At 49.6% G+C, this 23,794-nt stretch overlaps 1 protein-coding gene across 3 annotated transcripts in view; it reads right to left on the bottom strand.

Annotated features, from left to right (window-relative positions):
* Positions 1–21,563, bottom strand: part of LIG1 (DNA ligase 1) — an 88,743-nt gene extending 67,180 nt beyond the window's left edge. The window contains exons 1-8 of one of the 3 annotated variants that reach the window (XM_030197689.1): positions 21,394–21,563; positions 20,800–20,841; positions 20,615–20,681; positions 12,732–12,830; positions 11,428–11,620; positions 10,958–11,099; positions 10,400–10,510; positions 4,088–4,306 (exon numbers count right to left, since the gene is read on the bottom strand). In XM_030197689.1, coding sequence (XP_030053549.1) covers positions 4,088–4,306; positions 10,400–10,510; positions 10,958–11,099; positions 11,428–11,620; positions 12,732–12,830; positions 20,615–20,631 — 781 coding nt within the window. In that variant the 5' untranslated portion in view covers positions 20,632–20,681; positions 20,800–20,841; positions 21,394–21,563. Of the gene's footprint in view, positions 1–4,087; positions 4,307–10,399; positions 10,511–10,957; positions 11,100–11,427; positions 11,621–12,731; positions 12,831–20,614; positions 20,682–20,799; positions 20,981–21,393 lie in introns of those variants that run through there. The other 2 variants (XM_030197687.1, XM_030197688.1) reach the window with 2 other exon arrangements.
* Positions 21,564–23,794: the final 2,231 nt, after the last annotated feature.

Below are 23,794 nucleotides of genomic sequence, written 5' to 3'. Positions count from 1 at the left end.
AGATGCATCAGGCATCACTACGGGGCCTTACACTAACAACACCGATTCCTCCAGAGACAGCGGACCGCGAACTGCCAGACGCACTAGATCTCCGTACCACGGCCGATGAGGCCAATTCGGAGCTACCAGAATCACACCATGCCTAAGTGCCGCTCTATTCTCTGAACTACACAACCTACCAGAGCCCAAAGAGGAAACACGTACAACAGCTGTTGAGGAGGCCATGGAAGCACCAGGGCTTCGATTCCCTCAGACCGCAGATCCCAACAACTGAAAAACCAGGGCACCTGAGCACTGGCGGGTGTTGCCATGAGGTCCATCACAGGCAGATCCCACTCCATCACCAGACGATGAAACAGCGAACGATGAAGCGACCACTCTCCGGGGTCTAATGTGTGTCTGCTCAGAAAATCCGCACTCACGTTGTCCACACCAGCCACGTGACCTGCTGAGACACACTGCAGATGAACTTCCACCCAACGCATTTGCTCCTCTGTCTCCTTGGCAACCACCCGACTGTTCGTGCCCCCTTGACGATTGACATATGCAACGGCTGTGGCATTGTTGGACATAACCCAGACCGCCTTGCCGCCTAGAAGATACTGAAGAGCCTGAAGAGCCAAACGGATCGCCCGCGTTTCCAGATGATTGATGGACCATCCGGCCTCCTCCGACGACCAACGGCCCTGGACCACCTGTCCGAGGGAATGGACCCCCCTCAACCTCCCAGACTGGCATCCGTGGTGAGAACAATCCAGTCCGGAGGATCCAAGGGCATGCCCTTCTCTAGATTTGGCGTGTGAAGCCACCACTGAAGGCTGAGGCGGGGAGTATCAGGCAAAAAAAGTCTCTCCTCCAAGTCCTGAGTCTGAGGAGACCAGCGATCCAGCAGGGACGACTGTAACTGCCGCATGTGAGCCTGGGCCCATGGAACTTCTTCTGTCGACGCTGCAAAGACCCAATACCTGCAGATAAGAGCGAGCTGAAGGAAGTCTCTTGGAGCAAAGCAGACGAATCAGAGCCTGCATCTTGACAATCCAAGCTGACGGTAGGAACACTCGCCCCTTCAACGTGTCGAAACGAACTCCCAGATACTCCAGGGACTGCAACGGAACTAGACGACTTGTCAACGTTCATTACCCAACCGTGCGACTTCAATAAACTCACCACTCTCGCGGTCGCCTATACACTCTCCTGCCTTGACTTGGCTCGAATCAGCCAATCTTCGAGATACGGATGGACCAAGATTCCTTGCTTCCTCAATGCTGCCGCTACGACCACCATAACCTTGGAAAAGGTACGAGGCACCGTCGCAAGACCGAACGGCAGAGCACAGAATTGAAAATGCTTTCCTAAGACCACAAAACGAAGAAAACGCTGGTGCGCCGCCCAGATGGGAATATGTAGATAGGCTTCTGTCAGATCCAACGAAGTGAGAAACTCCCCCGACTAAACCGCTACGATGACTGAATGCAAAGTCTCCATCCGGAAGGAGGGAACCTTCAGCGCCCCGTTGACCCTTTTCAGATCTAAAATAGGCCAGAAGGCATCCTCCTTCTTGGGAACCATGAAATAAATCAAGTAACAACCCGCCCCCCCCCCCTCTTTGAGGTGGGTATGGGAACCACAGCCCCCAGATCGATCAACTGAAGGAGGGTTTGGCGAGTTGCCCTGGCCTCAAGACGAGAGCGACACGGAGATCCCAGAAAAAAAAAAAAAATCGGGAAGAGGGCCATCGAACTCTAGGGCATATCTGTCGCGCACCACTTTGAAAACTCACTGATCCGACGTGATGTGGGTCCACCTCTGGTAAAACTGACGCAGACGAGCACCCATGCGAACTAGAGGCTGGACCCGCACACCTTCATTGCGAGGTACGCAAGGCGGAACCCACCGAAGATGCATCCCAACCTCCCCGGCAGCCTCCATGAAGGGCTACGTACGCTGAAAAAAAAATTGCCCACTAGGCGCACCATTGAACCCACCTGGCCTGTACCGCCAAGCATCTCGCAGACGACCCACGGCCCGATAGCCATATTTTTTGACGACGCTCGCGGCAAATCATAAAGAGCATCTGCTAAGAAAGAAGAGCACATCTCCAGCTTGGCTAGTTCCTGCACCCAGGAAGATCTATCCACCGCCGGATCATCTAAGAGTTTTTCAGCCCAGCGGAAGCAAGCTTGAGCTACTAAACCTCCACACACCGAGGCCTGCAGCGACAAGGCGGACAGATCAAAACTACGCCTAATAAAGGATTCCAACTTCCTATCTTGAGGATCCCTGAGAGCAGCCCCCCCATCAACAGGAATAGCACTGGTTTTAGTGACCGCCGTCACCACCGCATATAATGAAGATCAGTTGTACATATGAAGTATCACATCATAGTTTACGCTATGGGTTTCTCTTTTTGGGCAGACTGGATAGACCAAACAGGTCTTTATCTGCCGTCATCTACTATGTTATTATGTAACTGTAGGAGACTTTAAAGAGTCCCTATCCTCTTGTGGAAAAGGATAAAGCCTCGTCATAGCTCTAGCCACCCTACAAGCAGAATCTGGGGAAGACCACATCTCTGGGGTCTTTATTCATGGGAAAAGAACGGGAAGACCAGCGAATACCCTTAACCAACGGGTCTACCTGCTTTACCTCCACCACCGTGGTCTCAGGAGAATCAAATTTAAGTGTAGCAACCACCTGATCAATCAATTCAGCCAGCTCATCTCTATGAAAGATCCTCACTACCGAGTGATCTTCACCTGGCAAGGACCCCTCCTCCTCAGGACAGGTGTCCAAAAGAACGTCATCTCCAAGATCACTGCACTCCTCTTCTGAGTGTTGTAAGGACAAAAACTCAGGGTCTTCTGACCAATCCAGACCTACCCCCTTCTGAAGGTCTGCCTGCTGGAATTCTGATTTCCACACCTGGAACATCGACCAAATAAAATCAGGTGGGAAATCCCATGCCCCCTGAGCACTCAGGAGACCAGCCTATGTTCTGCCCCTGAAATTCCTGCAACGTCTGAGGCGAAACCGCAGGGCTGGAGGAATCCAATATGGCGGTGGTTCCTGCCAAAACCGCTGCTACAGCACCTGGGAGCAAGGACGTATCAACAGAGCCCGAGCCGACCCCGGAAACCTCTGCGGACAATAACGGAGGCAAAGAAAGAGGCGGATTCGGCTACCCACAGAGTCTGCATTGTGCCCCCGGCGCATCCACACCTTGGTGCGCACAGAACCAGTAACAAGAGGGTTTTCCCTGCCGACATCCCTCAGGGAAGAAAGGAGGTAAGCAACCCAACAGGCAGCAGCGCCCAGACTCACTCTCTCTCACAAACGCACTGCAGCTCTCCCGGTCAGCCCCAAAACAAACAAGCAGAGCTTTTCCTTTTTTTTTTTTTTCAACTGGCTTCTTACTTCCCAGCCCGGTTGCTAAAAGCTGACAAGGGCTATGGCTCTCAAGGTTCCTGCAATCACACAGGAACCGAGGCACAGGGCTGACTGCTCAGGAGAGCACAGCGGGGGAGGGACCCGATCACCAGGTGACACCTCAGGGGAAAAACGGAGCCCCACCGGACCCACTTCCCCGAACACACAGATTCTAAGTACAGGGTGCTAACCAACAAAAGGCCTAAAACAAATCCCAGGCCTACCAGACCAGATTGACTGCTCAGGCTGCACGTCTACCCTCTGCTGGAGACTGAGATTTACTGGCTGCTTGGGGGTTGGCAGGTGGCTTATACATTGTTACAGTTTTAGTGTTCTCAGTCTCCCTCTGCTGGTAGGAGTGCATAACCCAAGCGTCTTGACCGGTCTGGAGGGTCGCTGAGGAATCTCCGGATTCAGTCTAGCTCTCCTGACTTTCACAGTTCTTCCCACAATAGCAAATGTCCTCACTGAAGATGTGCTGGTAGCAGGAATGCAAAGGATTCCCAGTTTTGGCCAGCACTTTTGCTTGTTTTTCCAAAAAAATCAAAACATCATCTGCATCACTCAAACATAAATGGCATGGGCACAAAGCTTGATCCCATCTCCGCGGGCTCTGTCCCTGTCCCATTCTCTAATGCCAGTAACTCCCTTTACAACTTACCAAAAAAGCTGCTGATGAATTTTGTAGACTTTGTTGGCTCAGCCTCCTTTGCCTGCTCCTTGACACTTTCCTGCTCCAATCGGCCGTGGGTCGTAGGTTTTCCTGCACAAGAACTTTGAACTTTGTCCTCCTCCGCAAGCTCCACCTCTGAACTCAGAACTTTCTCCTCTTCTGTTTTCATGACCTTCCGTTTCTTTTCTGACACTGCCTCTGCGTCATCTGCGACAACAGAAGCAAAGCTCATCAAAATTCAGTTAATCATACTTCCCACGGTATCACTGGCACATGGCGAGAGAGGAGGCTTCAACACCCAACTAGAAAGGTGTTGGTTGGACAAAAGTCTTATTACTAGAATAGTGGGGGAGGGGAGTGAGAGGGGCTGACAAAGGTGAAATTAGATCTTACCTGCTAATTTTCTTTCCTCTAGACCCTCCAGACCGGTCAAGACGCGTGGTTATGTACTCCTACCAGCAGAGGGAGACTGAGAAAACACTGAGCTTTGAACACTGACTATATAACCTGTGCAGTCCCTACAGTAGCCAGTATAACACTCACAAAGCAGAGTAACAAAAACACAACTATAACTTTAACCAGCAACCCTGTACATGGCTTCCGCCAACTGTAAGAACATTCACTGTTTCTTTTATTTGCATTGTAGAGACTGTTAATTCGTGCTTCCACAGGTGGACTGTCTGCCACGCCACACCTGCACCAGACCCACACCAACCAAAAACTGGTAATAAGAGTCTGAAATTATAACAATCATCAGCTGCCAAGAGATGCCCACCGAAAAACTACCTCCTGGCCTACAGTATACCTGGGCGGGTCCTTGACCGGTCTGGAGGGTCTAGAGGAAAGAAAATTAGCAGGTAAGATCTAATTTCACCTTCCTCAGCGACCCTCCAGACCGGTCAAGACGCGTGGGACGTACCAAAGCAGTAAATACCTTATGGGCGGGATCTACGAAGGCCAGAGGTCAACACTGCTGCTCCAAAACTTGCCTCTTCCTTCGCATGCACATCAATCCTATAATGCTTCACAAACGAATGCAACGAAGACCAAACCGCCGCCCGACAAATATCTGACGGAGGAATCATACTATTCTCCGCCCAAGAGGCCGCAACCGCTCTGGTAGAATGAGCAGAAAACACCTTAGGAACCTCACGGCCCTTCACCAAATAGGCCGACGCAATCGCCTCCTTCAACCATCTAGCTATAGTCGCCTTGGATGCCGCTGCGCCCTTTTTAGGGCCACCATGAAGCACGAACAAACGATCCGACACTCTTAATTCCTGAGTTCTAGACAGATAACACCGCAAGATGCGTCGAACATCTAACTTCGCCAGCCGACGCTGTTCCGAATCTCCCGCCAAGTTACCTAAAACAGGCAACGAAATGACCTGATTAACATGAAAGTCTGACACCACCTTTGGCAAAAAGGAGGGCACCGGCCTCAAAGACACCTTTTCCTTGGAAAAAGACAGAAAGGGCTCTCTACACGACAAAGCCTGCAATTCCGAGACTCTCCGAGCTGAGGTAATAGCTACCAGAAAGACCGCCTTCAAAGAAAGATCTTTGCAGGAAGCCGCAACCAAAGGTTCAAATGGAGGTCTGACTAAGGCATCTAAAACGAGATTCAAATCCCACGGGGGAACCAACCGCCGACGAGGCGGCCTCAACAACTTCACACCCTTCAAAAAACGAACAACCTCCGGAATAGAAGCAATGGACTTCCCCTGAACCTTCCCCCGAAAACATGACAACGCTGCCACCTGAACCTTCAAGGTAGCCAAGGCCAGACCCCTGTCCAAACCATCCTGCAAAAATTCCAACACCTCTGCCACCGAGGAATGAAAAGGCATCACCGTCCGCTCTGCACACCAGTGCTCAAACAATCTCCAAACTCGAACATACGCCAATGAAGTGGAGGTTCTGCGGGACTTCAACATTGTATCAATGACTCTGGCAGAAAACCCTTTCTTCCTCAACCTGTGCCTCTCAAGAGCCAAGCCATAAGCGAGAACCGAGCCGGGTCTGGCATAACTATCGGGCCTTGACACAAGAGTACCGTTTCCGACAACTGAAGGGGCTTCGCGACCGCCAACCGCACCAGATCTCCGTACCACGGTCGACGCGGCCAGTTTGGAGCTATCAAAATCACCCGGCCTGCGTGCCGCTCGATGCGCTGAATTACTCGACCTACTAACGGCCACGGAGGAAACACATACAGCAATCCCTGCGGCCAGGGTAACAGCAGAGCGTCGAGACCCTCCGCACGCGGATCTCTCCAACGACTGAAAAACCTTGGGACTTGGGCATTGCGCGCTGTGGCCATCAGATCTATAACTGGCATCCCCCCGACCGACACAATTCGGCCGAACACCGCCTGATGCAGAGACCACTCTCCGGGATCCAGAGTATGCCGGCTCAAAAAATCTGCGTCCACGTTGTCCACCCCGGCCACATGAGCCGCCGAGAGCGCCTGAAGATGACCTTCCGCCCATTGGCATAACAGTGCCGTCTCCTCCGCTACCGCTTGACTCTTTGTGCCCCCTTGACGATTGACATAGGCCACGGCTGTGGCGTTGTCGCAGAGCACTCTGACTGCCTTGTGGAGAAGCATTGACTGAAAACTCTGAAGTGCCAGCCGAATGGCCCGAGTCTCCAACCGGTTGATGGACCACCTTGCTTCCGCCTGGGACCACCGCCCCTGCGCTACCTGACCGAGACAATGCGCTCCCCATCCTAGCAGGCTTGCGTCTGTGACAAGAACCACCCACTGAGGGGACTCCAACGGCATTCCCTTCTCCAGATTGCAAGTGCTGAGCCACCAACGGAGGCTGCGGCGGACAACCGGCGACATCGGCAGACGTACCTCCAACTCCTGCGACAGGGGAGCCCACCGACTGAGGAGAGAGGACTGAAGCTGACGCATGTGCGCCCGGGCCCAAGGAACTACCTCTATGGTTGCCGCCATCATCCCCAGAACTTGCAGGTAAGCCCGGGCCGTCGGTGACGACAGTGCAAGAAACCGCCGAATCAGGTCCTGCAACTTGCTGATTCTCGGGGGAGGCAAAAACACTCGACCCGACCTGGTATCGAAGAGAACGCCCAGATACTCCAGAGCCTGCGACGGTACCAACTGACTCTTGCTGAAATTCACCACCCAGCCCAGCGACTGGAGAAACTGTACCACACGCGACGTCGCCCCCTCGCTCTCCGCCCGGGACTTGGCCCGAATCAACCAATCGTCTAGATACGGGTGCACCAAAATGCCCTGCCGGCGCAAAGCTGCCGCCACCACCACCATGACCTTGGAAAAGGTGCGGGGAGCTGTTGCCAGACCGAAGGGCAGGGCACAAAACTGAAAGTGCTTCCCCAAAACTGCAAAGCGAAGAAAACGCTGGTGCGCCGCTCGAATGGGAATGTGAAGATAAGCCTCTGTCAAGTCCAGAGAAGTTAGAAACTCTCCCTGCCGGACTGCAACAATTACCGACCGCAACGTCTCCATGTGAAAAGAGGGAACTTTGAGCGCTGCATTGACTCTCTTTAGATCTAAAATAGGACGAAAGGCATCCTCCTTCTTTGGCACCACAAAGTAAATTGAGTAACACCCCAAGCGTTGCTGAGCGGGCGGAACAGAAACTACTGCTCCCAGACTGAGAAGACGACGCAACGTGTCTCGTACTGCTGCTCTCTTGAGCCTCGAGTGACAAGGGGACTCCAGAAACCGTTCGGGCGGAGAGGTCTCGAACTCCAGGGCATAACCATCTCGAACCACTTCGAGAACCCACTGATCTGATGTGACGTGGACCCAGTTCTGGTAAAACTGACTCAGCCGAGCCCCTACACGCACCAGAACCTGGGTCCGCACACCTTCATTGGGCAAGCCGCCCCGAGGTCTGACCTCCCCCGAACGAACCCCGGCCTCCGCGACGACTCCCGCGAAAGGACTGGGTGCGCTGGAAGAACCTACCTCTAGAGGCCCCACTAAACCTACCAGGCCTATACCGTCGAGCCTCACTAAGCCGACCTCGAGAGGAATTACCCCTAACTCCCAGCTTGGGACGAAAATCCGGGAGTCGAGGCACCTTGGCCTCACTAAGGCCTTTCACTAACTTATCCAACTCTTCGCCAAAAAGCCTAGAACCCTTGAAGGGGAGAGAACACAACTTAGCCTTAGAGGCCGCATCCGCGACCCAACCTCTTAACCAGAGAGCCCTACGCGCTCCCACTATCATAGCCATATTTTTAGCCGACGCACGCAACAAATCATACAGCGCGTCAGACAAAAAAGACGAACCCATCTCCAACTTGGCTAAATCCTGTAACCCCGAGGTCCCAACCTCCCCGGGATCATCCAGGAGCTTCTCGGCCCAGCGAAAACACGCCCGCGCCACCAGGCCCCCACACACCGAGGCCTGGAGAGCTAGCGCCGACAAGTCGAAGCTTCGCTTAAGAAATGCTTCCAATCTCCTATCCTGGGGTTCACGGAGTGCGGCCCCACCATCTACTGGAATAGCTGTCGCTTTAGTAACCGCTGTAACCACTGCATCTACCGTAGGAGCCTTAAGGGAATCCCTATCCTCCTGCGGCAGGGGATAAAGCCTCGCCATTGCCTTAGAAACCTTACACGGCGAGTCTGGCGAATCCCATTCCTGGTTAATCATCTCCCTGAGATCCTTGTTCATAGGGAAGGTCCGTGCTCTACGCTGAATTCCCTTCACCAAGGGATCCTGCCCAGATTCACCTGAAGCCACCTCAGGATTAAATTTAAGGGTAGCTGTGACCTGATCAATGAGCTCCGAAAGCTCATCCCTATGAAAAATCCTAACTACTGAGGGATCTTCCCCAGGAAGGGAGTCCACCGGATCTACCGGACCCTCAAACCCCTCAGACTCTCCCCCATCACTAAATGGGCCTTCCGTGCCCACCTGAGACAGATATTCCTCATCCTCTGTCCACTCTATCCGGGGTCTTTTAGGCAGCATGGGACTAACCCCCTCCACTCCCTTGGGGGGGCCCGATTTCCAAGCCTGGAAAAGAGTCCATACAAACTCTGGAGGAAAGCTAACCCCTCCTGGACCCTCCATAGGTACTTTGTGTGTGTCCACGGGGGCAACTGGCTCAACCACAGAAGCCTCTGCAGAACGCGCTAAATTCAAAATGGCGGCCGTTCCCGCCGAAACAAAGCGCCGCTTCCGGACCCGCCTGAGTTGCCGCTGCTAAAGGGGCCGCCGATACCGCCGGGACTTCCGCGGTTAACTGCGGGGGAACTGCCTCCAAACGTTTGGGCTCACCGCACAGCCGACACTGACCGCCCGGCGATTCGATGCCCCGGCGCGAGCACGCGCAACAACGGAGTAGTTTGGCCGCCATAACTGTAAAAGTAAAGGCAGCGCTTCCCCGTACCGGCCCCAAGGTCAGGCAAGCCCCAAAAGCACTGCTCTCTCGCTCCTAGGACGGAAAAGAACTCCCGTTCGCTCCGTACCAAATAAATAAATATATCTCCCTTAAAGAGACAGAAGACAATTCTGGCAGCTGAAAATTGAAAGGCTCTCAAGGCTGCAGTACACAGAAAGTAGCCGAGGCACAAAGCTGCCAGTAACACAGTACTGGAGAGCAGCACAGGGGGAGGGACCCGACAAAGCAGGTGTGACACCCCAGGGGGAACTACTGGGCCCCACCGGACCCAGGGCCCCGAAGCACTTTTTTTTTTTTTTTGGCAAACCACGTACAGGGTACTTAAAGGATAGAAATCTCCTGAAGATAACCCAAAATCCTTTATCCCTAAAATCAAAACTACCTCACCAGACTATTGAAGACTGCACAGGCTGTCCTTCTACCTCTGCTGAGACTGAGAAAATACTGGCTACTGTAGGGACTGCACAGGTTATATAGTCAGTGTTCAAAGCTCAGTGTTTTCTCAGTCTCCCTCTGCTGGTAGGAGTACATAACCACGCGTCTTGACCGGTCTGGAGGGTCGCTGAGGAAGATGCGTTTGCCAGGGGCTGGGGAGGTATCACTACTGAAATACCAGAGGGCAGGCCATCACAAAGGGCATGTGAGATGGGTGACAACCCCCACCCCCCCACCCCCCCCCACAAAAGTCACTGCTAATACCAGGGAAGAACTAGCTCTAAAGCTGATGTACAACCCTTATGCCAGTGGCTGCATCATCAGCATGAGCCTCCTCCCTCTCGCCCACATCAGTGGAGAGAGAGAGAACATCCTGTCCCCATCAATTCATTCTATGAAGGTCCTGGCAGGAAGGTTCTACAGGGTCCTCACACCATCTTGTCTTTCCCTCACCTCTCTCTTTCTTCTGCCTTTTGGAGCTGGACTCCATCACATCCAGATCTTCCTTTGTCTCTTCCTCTCCATGAGAAGATTCTAGTAGTCGTTTCGGGAGCTGCTTGCGAGCTGATAAAAATAGACAAATAGAAGGGACCTAAGTACAGGCTCTAGGCTGCTCTTCCACGTAGGTCAAGAGACTTGGAGAATCAATACAGCACAAGCTGACCATCCTTACAACATAAGCCAAAGCACTGCTATGGTGCACAGAACCAAGCATGCAAAAATACTGCTTCTAATATCTGGTCCCTTGTCCAAGGACTGCACACCCCCTTCTGGATTTACTTCTCATGCTGGAGTCTCCCACTGTGGTCCTATGTCAATGCTAGGGCTGAATGGAAGCAAAGCTGAGATAGGAAAGCTACAAGAGGATTCTTAGCAGTATATCAAATAAAATTAACGTGAAGGCAGTAAGAAGCACTGAATGTGTTGCCCACAAAAGAAGCCAAAACTACATTCATCTCCGGGAAACCAAGAACCTCAAGCTGACCTCCCAAAGCAGGCTTTGCTTCTCACCTGTTCTGCGTTTTGGGATGCCTGAGGGTGAGATGAGGGCCGAGTCAGGGGTAAGAGGACTGCTCCCCGATAGGCTACTGCAAGGAGAAGCTGCATCATGGGTGGAATCTGTCTGAGGCGTGCTCGATGTGGAGAAAGGCTCCTGAAATAAAAAGGATCATGCAGAAACATTAGAAGAGCAAGCAGTGTGGGGAAAAGGAGGCAGCAAGTCCCAGGGCAGCAGAAAATTTCTTGGCTGGGAGCTGAGGGCAAACAAATCAACTTCCATCTCTGCCCACCAAGCTGCCTAGTTGGGGGCAGTAAGGTTGGTCAGCCTCAGTGACTCACCCCTACTAGTTCACCAGACTGAAAAACCCTACCTCCATCTCAAGAGCAGCAACCACTGTGGCTAATGGACTGTAAACCATGGCCCCCTGCAATCAAGTGGCTTCACTCCGAGTCTGGTGGGTAAAATAAAGGAGAGGCGATACCTTCCTTCCAGTGATCCTTTGTGGCGTCTCAGTGACAGACTGCACATCCTGGCTCCCTGCTGCCTCCTCATCTTCACTATCGTTGTCTAGGACCTGAATAGACTTCTTGGTGGTGCGTTTGATAGGGGAGTTCACCTCCCTGCAATGTGCTGTGCCATTCCTCTCCTTCAGGGGGTGTTCTACCACCCTGGAGCTACAGAAACAGAACTGTGTTAGGAAAAGCACGCTGGTATCAACTGAACAGCAGCAAAAATACTATCATTTCCAATTTGCTATAGATCTACATCTAATATTATTCCATATTCTCCTCTCCTTTTTATGCCACAATGCTTAGTTCTTCTATTGCTACTAGAGAATGACACGGGAATAAAATCTGTCCCTGTCCCGTTCCCACCCTGTCCCCATCCCCGTGGGCTGTTCTCATCTGCAGAAGCCTCAAACACTTATGATTTTATATTTAAATCTTTTTATTAAAGTATAAAAAGGAATATGCTGTGCAACTGTTGTGTATAAATGACAAATAGAAAACAACAACAATGAGCAGTTAAAATAAACCCTCCAACCACCAGCACCCTCTACCTTTCCAACCTCAAGAATAGCTGACTTGTGCTGGTAGCAGGATGTACAGGTTCCCCCACGCAAATTTTGCTAGCTGTGGCCAGCATGTTTGCTTGTTTTTCCAAAAAATAAAAATATTGTCATCTGCATCAAACATAAATAACAGTCCAGTTCATTAACAGACTTCAAAGTAGAAAGTGACAAAGGGGACAAAATTTGTCCCCATCCACTCCCCCGTGGGATGTCTCCATCTCTGGTCTGTCCCTGTGTCATTCTCTAATTGCTAGGTGTCAACCTCATATTTTAAGAGTTTTGCTCACAGTTTGCAAGGCTACAGCACCACCTAGTGACTACCAGGTGACAGGACCTTTAAACTCACAGGACTTTTAATAGTAAATGTGGCTTAATTGAGGGCATAAGCTTCCCTCCTAGACTTCCAAATTGTTGATTTTTCAAGTAACATGCATTCAGCTTAATTGGCAGTCTGAAACCTGCCCATCCATCACTTAAGGAAAAGCCCCTTCCTAGCACTAGTAAAGAGAAATTTCCCTTAATCTGGGTAGCAAAAACTGCCTCTTACATCAAGCACATTTGATGCAGTATTATCATCCACAAACAAATAAAACCAAGTGCTTCTAGCTGCCCCAACTGGAGTGCGCCCCTCATACAGAAAACAGATCTTTCACAGGACAAAGCCAGGCTCATTGAGAGTTTCTGTCCCTGGTAGTGCTGGAAGGATGTGTTACCTTTTAGTGGACTCCTCAGTCCTTTCTGTTCTGCTTTTCACTGCCTCTGAACACTCCTCTTTCTTCACCTTTGTCACCTCCTTGGGCTGGAAAAACGACCTGATCTCCCAAGACACAAAAGAAAATGGGGAAAGGAAAAGGGATTTTGGTTTCAGTTCATGCCTTTTTCAGCTACAGCTCAAGGTGAGTGAGTTACATTCAGGTATTTCCTATCCCCAGAGAACTTACAATCTAATGTAGTGCTGTACAAAATATTCATATTCGATTCAATCCCAAATATACTTGTATTCGGCCGAATAGCAGTTTAAGAATCCAGGCTTCTGTGCTAAATCCTACTGAAATTATTTTGATCTCCGATTTCACTTTGCTTCTTTTATTATTTATGTTAAAGCTCAATGCCCATTGTTCATATTTGGCTGAATAGTAAAATAGCCTGTAAACTGTATTAAATCATTTCTTGAAGTGTATTTCTCTAGTATGGCCAGTAAATGGTGCACGTTTATGTTTAAAGCTGTTACAGAGAAACGACTGTTCCTTCTTTAGTTAACATAGAGAAGAAGTAACCTGCAGCGATGTGGCCAGTTATTTTTAAAACTTGTTGTTCTGGGCTCTGATTGGCCCAGGAGCTCAAATTTATCTAGGAAATACTAGATTTTTCTCCAGTCTCAGTTTGGGAGAAGAGAGAGAAAGATCTTCTTGCTGAGGCCCTGTGAACAGTTATATTTGATAACCTGTGTGCAGCCAGGGCCGGTCTTAGGCAGAGGCGGCCGCATAGGGCCTCACGCTTAAAGGGGGCCCAGCCTCCTCTGCTCAATCCCAGTGCTCCGGTGGTATTTAAATTTACCTCACTCCAACATCGCAACTGTGCAGCGTCAGTGAAAGCGCTTCCCGACGTCTCTCCACCAACCTTCCCTTTGCTCGTTCGTTCCCTCTCAGCGTCCCGCCCTCGAGGAAATGATGTCAGAAGGCGGGGCACTGAAGGAACGAACGAGCGAAGGGAAGGCTGGTGGAGAGACGTCAGACAGCTCTTTCACTTACACTGCGCAGCTGCTGAAACGGAGGTATATTTAAATAGTATAGAAGAGAGAAGAGGGCGGGCAGGTGGACATGGGAGCAGGAGGGATGGGGAAAGCGGAGCATTGATCGATGGACATGGATGGGAGGGCAGGGCCCAGGGAGAGAGGAGAAATTGCTGGACATGGAAGGGAGGGAGGAGAATTGCTGGATATGGATGGATGGAGGAGGGAAGGGGAGAGAGGCACATCGATGGACAAGGATGGACATGGATGGGAGGACAGGGCCCAGGGAGAAATTGCTGGACATGGAGGGGAAGGCAGGGGAGAGAGGAGAAATGTTGGGCAGGAATGGAGGGAAGGAAAGACAAAGGAAGGAGATGCACAAGGATGGAGGGGAAGGGAGAGAGGAGAAATGCTGGACATGGATGTAGGGGAGGGGAGGAAAGTAGATGCTGGATATGGATGGAGGGAAAATTGCTGAATTTAAGGGCTGGATCGGAACACTTTGAAGGCAGATGCTGAAACTACAGAAAGGATAGGGACAGGGCTACAGATGGTAGACAGGACACATAAGGATGGTGGACATGGGGAGAGAAAAAATATCAAATGGAAAGAAGACACTGCATAAAACAGAAGACACTGGGACCAAATCGAATAGAAAAACTAAATGATCAGACAACAAAGGTAGAAAAAAGTATTTTATTCAGAATTAATTGGAATATGTCAGCTTTTGGAAATGTGTATCTGTGTCCCGTCTTCCGCCGGGACTAACACTCACCTGCTTGCCACCAGTGCCACTGGGCCATGGGATCCGGGCCCGCCATGGATGGCCGGCCTTCACCGCAGGTCCTCCGGTGGCCGGCTATCGCCGGCCAGTGGGGAGAGGCAGCCATTGTCTTCAGTCTGGCGACAAAGGATCGCAGGTTGTTCTCACCTCGGTTCCGCCGATGGCCGGCTTCCCACGTCCGGGATGGAACCCCTGCAACATGGTGCCGGCGGAGGATAGCCGGCGTCTCTTCCGGTTGCGGGAGCAAGCAGGGGAAGCGATGACTAGCGTCACCTAGGATTGGTTGCCGGAGACGCAATCGCAGGAAGCACCAGCTGGGGCCCCGCGCTGAGGAGGGCTACTTAAGGAGCACCACTTCCCCTAGCCAGTGCTTCGGCTTCTCGTTCCTGAAGCTCCGCATCGTTGGATGGATCTCTGTACCTTGCTATCGGATACTGCCTGCCTTGACCATTGCCTGCTATCGACTCTTCTTGACCGCTGCCTGCCTTGACCATTGCCTGCTACTGACTCTTCTTGACCACTGCCTGCCTTGACCTGTGCCTGCTACTGAATCGTCTAGTCCGCTGCCTGCCTCTACCTCTGCCGCCGTGGTCCTCCACGCCGGCGTGCCAGTTCCCCGGGACCTCGGCCCAGCTGTCCTCCGGGGATCCAGAGCCACGCTGTCCGCGGGGCCTGTCCGCCCCCTGTTCCAGAAGCCCTGTAGGCTGCCCGCACCTGGAGGCTCAACTTCCAGGGAACGGCGGCCTTCCCAGGCGAAGAGTGGGGGTGGGTCGGATGTCCTCTGGAGAAGGAGGGGTTCACTCCGCCGTCTCCAGCCGGATCACACCAGCAAGCTGCTCGTCCTTTGGCGGAGCAAGACAATCTGTGATATTTTGCATGTAAGTTTCAATTTTTCTAGTATTGCTGCATGCTGAGTCTGACTTCTTCAGGTAACTTTCCAGTTCAGTATTTTGCTTTCATATCTGTTGTGTCATGTGTTTTTCATGCTAGCATGTAGTATTTGCAGCCCTTTTTGTTTTGTTCACGAAGTAGTGTATTGGTGTTTTAGAGCCTGATGTAATTACAGTTCTGCCTTTCCACGCATAAGGTTGTAGCTCGTCCTGTCCTTGGAATTAGTGCTGTTATGGTTTGGTAAGGTTATGAGTGTGTTTTTGCACAAGTTTGTGTATAGTGTTTTGCAGTGGAGAGATTGTGTGTCCACAACTCTGACCCCCACCCCCCGGGATTATGAGAATTGGAACTACTAATTGTAGTGGACTTGAATTGAATAATTTCTGGGGAGGGGGGGTTTCATGATAGCATTGTGTATTAGAAAAAAGGGAAAAAAGACTAAACGTCAGCCGGCGTGGCTAAACAGTAAGATAAAGGAAATCATTAGAGCCAAAAAACAATCCTTCAGAAAGTGGAGAAGAGAACCAACTGAAAGTAACAGGATAGATCATAAGGAATGCCAAGCCAAATGCAAAGCGGAGATAAGGAGGGCAAAAAAGGACTTTGAGAAGAAATTAGCGTTGGAAGCAAAAATACATAGTAAAAAATTTTTTAGATACATTAAAAGCAGGAAACCGGCCAAAGAGTCGGTTGGGCCGCTGGACGAAAATGGTGTTAAAGGGGCGATCAAGGAGGACAAAGCCGTAGCGGAGAAATTAAATGAATTCTTTGCTTCGGTGAAGACACCGAGGAGGATTTGGGGGGGACACCGGTGCCGGAAAGAATATTTGAAGCGGGGGAGTCGGAGAAACTAAACAAATTCTCTGTAACCTTGGAGGATGTAATGGGTCAGTTCAGCAAGCTGAAGAGTAGTAAATCACCGGGACCTGATGGTATTCATCCCAGAGTATTAATAGAACTAAAAAATGAACTTGCGGAGCTCCTGTTAGAAATATGCAATCTGTCCCTAAAATCGAGTGTAGTACCGGAAGACTGGAGGGTAGCCAATGTTACTCCGATTTTTAAGAAGGGTTCCAGAGGAGATCCGGGAAATTATAGACCGGTGAGTCTGACGTCGGTGCCGGGCAAGATGGTGGAGGCTATTATTAAGAATAAAATTGCAGAGCATATACAAAAACATGGACTGATGAGACAAAGTCAGCACGGATTTAGTGAAGGGAAGTCTTGCCTCACCAATCTAATGCATTTTTTTGAGGGGGTAAGCAAACATGTGGACAATGGGGAGCCGGTTGATATTGTATATCTGGATTTTCAGAAGGCGTTTGACAAAGTGCCGCACGAAAGACTCCTGAAGAAATTGCAGAGTCATGGAATCGGAGGTAGGGTATTATTATGGATTAAGAACTGGTTGAAAGATAGGAAGCAGAGAGTAGGATTGCGTGGCCAGTATTCTCAGTGGAGGAGGGTAGTTAGTGGGGTCCCGCAGGGGTCTGTGCTGGGTCCGTTGCTTTTTAATGTATTTATAAATGACCTAGAGATGGGAATAACTAGTGAGGTAATTAAATTCGCCGATGACACAAAATTATTCAGGGTCGTCAAGTCGCAGGAGGAATGTGAACGATTACAGGAGGACCTTGCGAGACTGGGAGAATGGGCGTGCAAGTGGCAGATGAAGTTCAATGTTGACAAGTGCCAAGTGATGCATGTGGGTAAGAGGAACCCGAATTATAGCTACGTCTTGCAAGGTTCCGCGTTAGGAGTTACGGATCAAGAAAGGGATCTGGGTGTCGTCGTCGATGATACGCTGAAACCTTCTGCTCAGTGTGCTGCTGCGGCTAGGAAAGCAAATAGAATGTTGGGTGTTATTAGGAAGGGTATGGAGTCCAGGTGTGCGGATGTTATAATGCCGTTGTATCGCTCCATGGTGCGACTGCACCTGGAGTATTGTGTTCAGTACTGGTCTCCATATCTCAAAAAAGATATAGTAGAATTGGAAAAGGTACAGCGAAGGGCGACGAAAATGATAGTGGGGATGGGACGACTTTCCTATGAAGAGAGGCTGAGAAGGCTAGGGCTTTTCAGCTTGGAGAAGAGACGGCTGAGGGGAGATATGATAGAAGTGTATAAAATAATGAGTGGAATGGATCGGGTGGATGTGAAGCGACTGTTCACGCTATCCAAAAATAATAGGACTAGAGGGCATGAGTTGAAGCTACAGTGTGGTAAATTTAAAACGAATCGGAGAAAAGTTTTCTTCACCCAACGTGTAATTAGACTCTGGAATTCGTTGCCGGAGAACGTGGTACGGGCGGTTAGCTTGACGGAGTTTAAAAAGGGGTTAGATAGATTCCTAAAGGACAAGTCCATAGACCGCTATTAAATGGACTTGGAAAAATTCCGCATTTTTAGGTATAACTTGTCTGGAATGTTTTTACGTTTGGGGAGCGTGCCAGGTGCCCTTGACCTGGATTGGCCACTGTCGGTGACAGGATGCTGGGCTAGATGGACCTTTGGTCTTTCCCAGTATGGCACTACTTATGTACTTATGTTTTTCTGTACAAGTTTAGCTTCATTTGTCTTTATTTGAAATAAAAAAATGTTCTAAAAATTGAATAATCTTATCAATGGGGCAGCGCTGGGGCAGGGGCCCCATCAAATTGGTCTGCACAGGGGCCCCGCATTTGCTAAGACCGGCCCTGTGTGCAGCTATATTACCTGTACTCTCCAGGCACTATTCAGGTAGTGAACAAAGGTTTAGATAGTTTTATAATGGAACAAAACAGCACATAACAGGTAACTGAATATGGATCAAATTTTTATGGTTTTCTGTTCAATATTTTTATGACAAACATTTTCATGTTTATTGCCTCTGCTTGCCTGAACTGACTAAGAATCCTGGTGGTTTGTGTGCTGGGTCTGTGGGACCACTAGGAGTGTGGCCCCAGTTAACCTAGGAATCACTGGGGATAATCTGAGAGCGGGAGAATCGTCCAAAGGCTGTTGGGACTCAGTCGATGGGAGAAGGGTGCTAGTGTAGAGCACAAGCGGCAGGTGGACCTGAGCTGTGCTGAAGATAAACCCTTTGAGTGGCTGCAGGTAGCCAGTCATTTTGTGACAATACAGCTCCAATCTAATGTCATAATTTCAGAAGAGATTCAGGTTTTGAAGTACAAATCAGGCTAAAATAAATCACATGCATTTCTCATCATACAGCCCACTGCTGAAAAACTTGGATGCCTCTGCCTGATAGTACCTTATTGAAAAAAGAAGAATTAATGCTTTCATCCATTACTAGCATCAGAGCAATCATGGCCAGACAGCAGAAGACAAACAAGGTGCTGAACCACAACAGGACATTATCAAAACAAAAGCAGCACCAGTAAGACGTGTCCAATATCAAAACCTTAATAAACAGCTTTAAAGACAGATGCTAAAACTTGACACGGCTATGTTTTGTTTCACCCACAGGATGCACCAAGAATAAAAACACACAACACCAGCAGATGATGTAAAGAATGTCAAAACATGAGGAACACCAAATTCTAGGACAGGCAAGTGGTAACAAAATGCAGCGTCCATACTAACCTTTAAAAGAGAAAGCATCCAACAATTGTGGCTAAGGCAGACTGACTCAAAAGGATGATGCAGCATCCCCCCCCCCCCCCAACCAAGTATGCAGGGCAGTTTAAGTCACCATTTATTATCCAACTTCAAGAAGAGATTCACTCAAGGCAATGCAGTACAGGCGTAGCTTAACAGAAGCAATTTACATTACACTAATTGTATACCTATTGTAAAATGACCAAATGTCAATACAGTGCTCTCCCCAAGACCTTCTGAATAACAGAAAATTAGTTAATACTATGCAGGCCCCCGCCCCTCCTTCATGCCATCCAGCTAGAAAAAAATTCTTGGAAGGCCACTGTCAATATAAAGCTAATTTAAAGTTGTTACATAACAACATAGTAGATGACGGCAGATAAAGACCTGTTTGGTCCATCCAGTCTGCCCAAAAAGAGAAACCCATAGCGTAAGATTTTTATTTATTACATTTGTATCCCGCACAATTCCCACTCATCGCAAGCTCTATGCGGCTTACATAATAACAAATCACAAAATCATGAAGTTAACAATGATTTAAAGTATTATATAAAAATAAAACATAATTAGACTAAGGTAGGTAATAAGGAGTAGAGAGACAGTAGAGGTCTGCCCGACACTGTCCTTGTTCTCAATCTTCCAAGGCTGTCACTGAAGCCCTTGAAAAGCCCATTCCAGCCCACCCAAATCTGTTCAGCCACGATCAGGGCACAGACTGTAGAAGTCTGTCCAGCACTGGCCTTGCTCTCCAACTTATATAATCAAATGTGATTCAAGTGTACTATTTAATTTTATCAAGCTCCATTATTGGTCTCCAATTTAAACAATAGCATAAACGGTGCAGATGGGAGGGTGATATGAAGATGAACCCCATAACCTTTAGACCCCCTCTGCTCACCCCAGCATGTGCCTATATATTCAGACCTCCTTCCAATCCACCATGAACCCCATAACCTTTATAACCCTCTTCCGGTCAATCTGCACCATGTTTGTTTACAAGTGTAAACCACTTTGCTCTGCTTGCCAGTTAAAGCGGTATTGTTTGCTTTTGTATGAATGAATCTGGCCTATCAAATGATGACATTCCTTTCTGTTGTAATAATATTTTTATTGTGAACTGCTGCAATCTTTTTTGTAAAAGCAGCAATATATTAAAAGTTTTAATAAAAACATAAATAAGATGAAGAAATCCCTCTCCAATCTGCATCATGAACCCCATAACTTTTAGACCCCCTCCAATCCAGCATGTCTCTCCAGATTCAGACCCCCCCCCCCTCCAATCGGCACCATGGACCCCATAACTTTATAACCCCCCCCCAGTATTCAGATCCCTCTCCAATCTGTACCATGAACCCCAAAACCTTTAGACCCCCCCTCCAATCCCCATGTCTCTCCAGATTCAGACCCCCCCTCCAATCTGCACCATGGGCCCCATAACTTTTAGACCCGCCCCCGGGATTCAGATCTCTCTCTCCAATCTGCACCATGAACCCCAAAACCTTTAGACCCCCCTCTAATCCCCATGTCTCTCCATACTCAAGCACCCACACAGCTGACACTTATGCCCCGAGCTACAGCTCCTCCCTCACCTGATAGTGCGCTGCATGACTGACCTCCAGCTCCCTTCTCCGCTCTTCACCCAGCAGCTCGCCCGACCTGAAACGAAGAGGAAAGGGATCAGCGTGGGCCCGCCGCATTCGCACAAGCAAAGGCCAGAAAAGTCCGGGCCTCGACCCGCCATGGAATGAAGCAAAATAAGCGTCACTCAGCTTACCCCCTCGCTCATACTACCGTGGAGCCTCCCTTTTTCTTTTTCCTACGTAAAGAAAGAAAGTACAAAGCTCTTTTTTTTTTTTTTTTTAACGCTGCAGCGAGAGAGTCTCTCGGGAATCAAACGTCACATTCCACCCCCTTTTTTCCCGCCAAATCGAACTCGCGCGGTGGGCGCGCACGCGACACACTCTCCCCCCCCCCCCGCGACACACTCTCCCCCCCCCCCCCGCGACGTTCAACCGTCTCCGCCCACGAGTACAGCACGCGCAAACACACACTGACACTTCGCTCCCCAAAGAGCGTCACCTCCCACCAAGGAGGTTTAATAGACAGGAGTGGAAGTGAGCCTATCTAGTCCATTGTAAGCAAGGAAGCCAATTTAATCTCTGTTTCCACTTCCCCACGCAGCCGTCATTGCCATACACTCAAAACAAAGCAAGCAAACCTATGGGATGCTGCGAGGAGGTTTAATAGACAGGAGTTGAAGTGAGCCAATTTAGTCCACTGTAAGCAAGGAAGCCCATTTGGTTAATCTCTGTTTCCACTCCCCCGCGCAGCCGTCATCTGTAGTACACTCAAAACAAAGCAAGCAAACCTATGATCTGCTGCATCCACGTTGTCGTTTTTTCACTGTTGGTCCATCTGTACCAAATCTAAAGGTATTTCAATTGCGCGACGCGGCTTTCGGGTCTTCTGGGCCGCCGCGCATGCTCCTTTCCCTGGCCTTGGCGCGCCCACCCGCGGCGTTGAAAGCTAATCCTGGACCGTGCGCTTGGCACACACACGTACACACCCCTTCCTCGGCTCGCGCGCTCGTCTTGATACGTCACTAGAGCTCGCGGCTGATGATTATTTTTAGGCACGACACGTCCTCTTTGGGCGGGAAGATACTCTACTACTGACAGGGTTAGCCGTTTCCCCCCTTCGCCATAAATGTGGCTTTTTTTTTTTTTTTTTTTAAATGGTAGCTGCAAGTTGACTTACTGCAGCCCATTCAAGTGGACAAACGAAAGTTGTTGTCTGTAAGGAAAGTCCATTTAGGTAGGAAAAGTTATATTTTAGGTTCAAATTCTGGTAAGTTTTTGAGGTGCTTTTGTAAGTACTAACGCTTGCTTGGTGTAGCATATAATGCCTTACTGCAGGGCATGCTCTGGGGTTCTGTGGTAATTTTTGCATGTGTGTTTGCATCTCTGGGATGGAGAGTAGGCATGTTCTGTGCTAATCGGTTAGGGCATGTGTCCTTACCATCTATGTAACGGGTGGTAGTAATAATGGCCACACACTAATGGGAAAATAAGCATGTGGCTGTTGATAGGGAAAATACAAAAAGCAGCCATTTTACACCAGTAAAAGTGCAGAGGAACGACCTGCATAAGGATGTGCTTATGCCACTTTTTACCGCAGTTTGGTGAAAGGGCCCCCTTTATTTGATAAAGGAAGAAACAGGAGCGTGTGTAAATGCTGAGAAAAGCAAGTGAAAGTGTAAGCAAAGGAGTCTGATACCTGCATAAATCATCCCGTAAGAAGTCGTCTTGCCCAAAGTTTAGAGCAGGCTTGTCCAATCTATGGCAGAATCCAACCTACCAAGCTCTTCTTTCTGACCCTCGGAAGCTTGACGGCTCTTGTGATGCTTACAGCGAGATTCCAGCTTCCGCGCCGCGACCTGGCTCTCTGTAAGCCTGAGCCACATCAGGCCAGATGTTCCAGTTGGTCTTGTTTCAAGTCTCATAAGACCAACCCCGACTTCCAGCACCACGAGGCGCAAGCTTGCAGGGAGCCGTGTCGCATGGTGAAGCAAGAATCCCACTGTTTCTTCTGCACCTGAAGCCAGGTGAGGGTAAAGAGACTGGGCCAGGGGGGTACATGAGAGAGAGGGGTGAAAGCTAAAGGGGGTGGGGGTACCTGAGAGAGAGACTGGGGGAAGGGGACAATACACCGTTGTGTTTTGCCACTATTTGACGAAACGTGCAGCAAAATCCGACGGTGCGTGTTTGGCCCTCCAAATGTTATAACATATAAAATGTGGGCCCCAATAGAAAAAGGTTGGACATGCCTGGTTTAGAGTGAGAGAGTCTCTGAAGTTGTGAGAGACCAGTGAATAAAATTGAATTGAAAACTTGTTATAACTGAGGGATACATATATAACCCCACATACTGAAATCTGGTGATTTAAAGCCAGAAGGAAACTGCAGTTGAAATCTCTGAAGCTGTGGGCTATGGGAGGTGGGGGTGAGAAGGGTGGAAAGATATGGGGGAGAGAGGTGAGAAGGGTAGGAGAGATGGTGAGCTATGGAGGAAGGAGATGGAAGGGGCAGGATATATAAGAACACTAGTATAAAAGGCCCGTTTCTGGTTGTAATGAAACGGGCGCTAGCAAGGTTTTCCACTGAGTGTGTATGTTTGAGAGAGTGTCTGTGAGAGAGAGAGTGAATGTGCAAGTGTGTGTGTGTGACAGAGTGAGGGTGGTTGCGACTGTGTCTGTGAGAGTGGGTGTGAGTGTGTATGTGAGATAGTGAGTGTCCTCCCCTCTCCCCCCTCTCATGTCTCAGGACCCCCTCCCCTTTGGTTTGAGGATTCCCTCCCCCTCTGTGTTCTTGTGGACCCCCCCTTCCTCCCTCTCTGGTCTTAGGGACCCCCCTCCTCTCTCCATAGTTTACCTTTCAAGTTGTAAGGTGCCCCCTTACCTTCCTTTCCTCCCTCCCTCCCAGTTTCAGGGTTTGTCTGATTCCCCTTTCTTTTGTAGCAGCAGCAGCTCCTATGTTTTTTTTTTTTTTTTTTGTGTACTGGAATGACGGTTGCGTTTTGGAGTGGAAACTGAGATTAACCAAAAAGGGCTTCCTTGCTTAGTGTGGTGTTGCGTGGCTCTCTTCCACTCTTGTGGGTTATACTCCTGAGGCATGTCATAGGCTTGTTTGCTGGCAGCGCTGGAGTCTGACCCACTGCTCTTTCCCTCCCTACTACTACTATTTAACATTCCTAGAGCGCTACAAAGTGTA

The sequence above is a fragment of the Microcaecilia unicolor genome, chromosome 3 (assembly GCF_901765095.1).
Source record: "Microcaecilia unicolor chromosome 3, aMicUni1.1, whole genome shotgun sequence".
Taxonomy (NCBI): Eukaryota; Metazoa; Chordata; class Amphibia; order Gymnophiona; family Siphonopidae; genus Microcaecilia; species Microcaecilia unicolor.
Note: the sequence above shows the minus strand (reverse complement) of the source record. Positions and strands in the feature narration are given on the sequence as shown.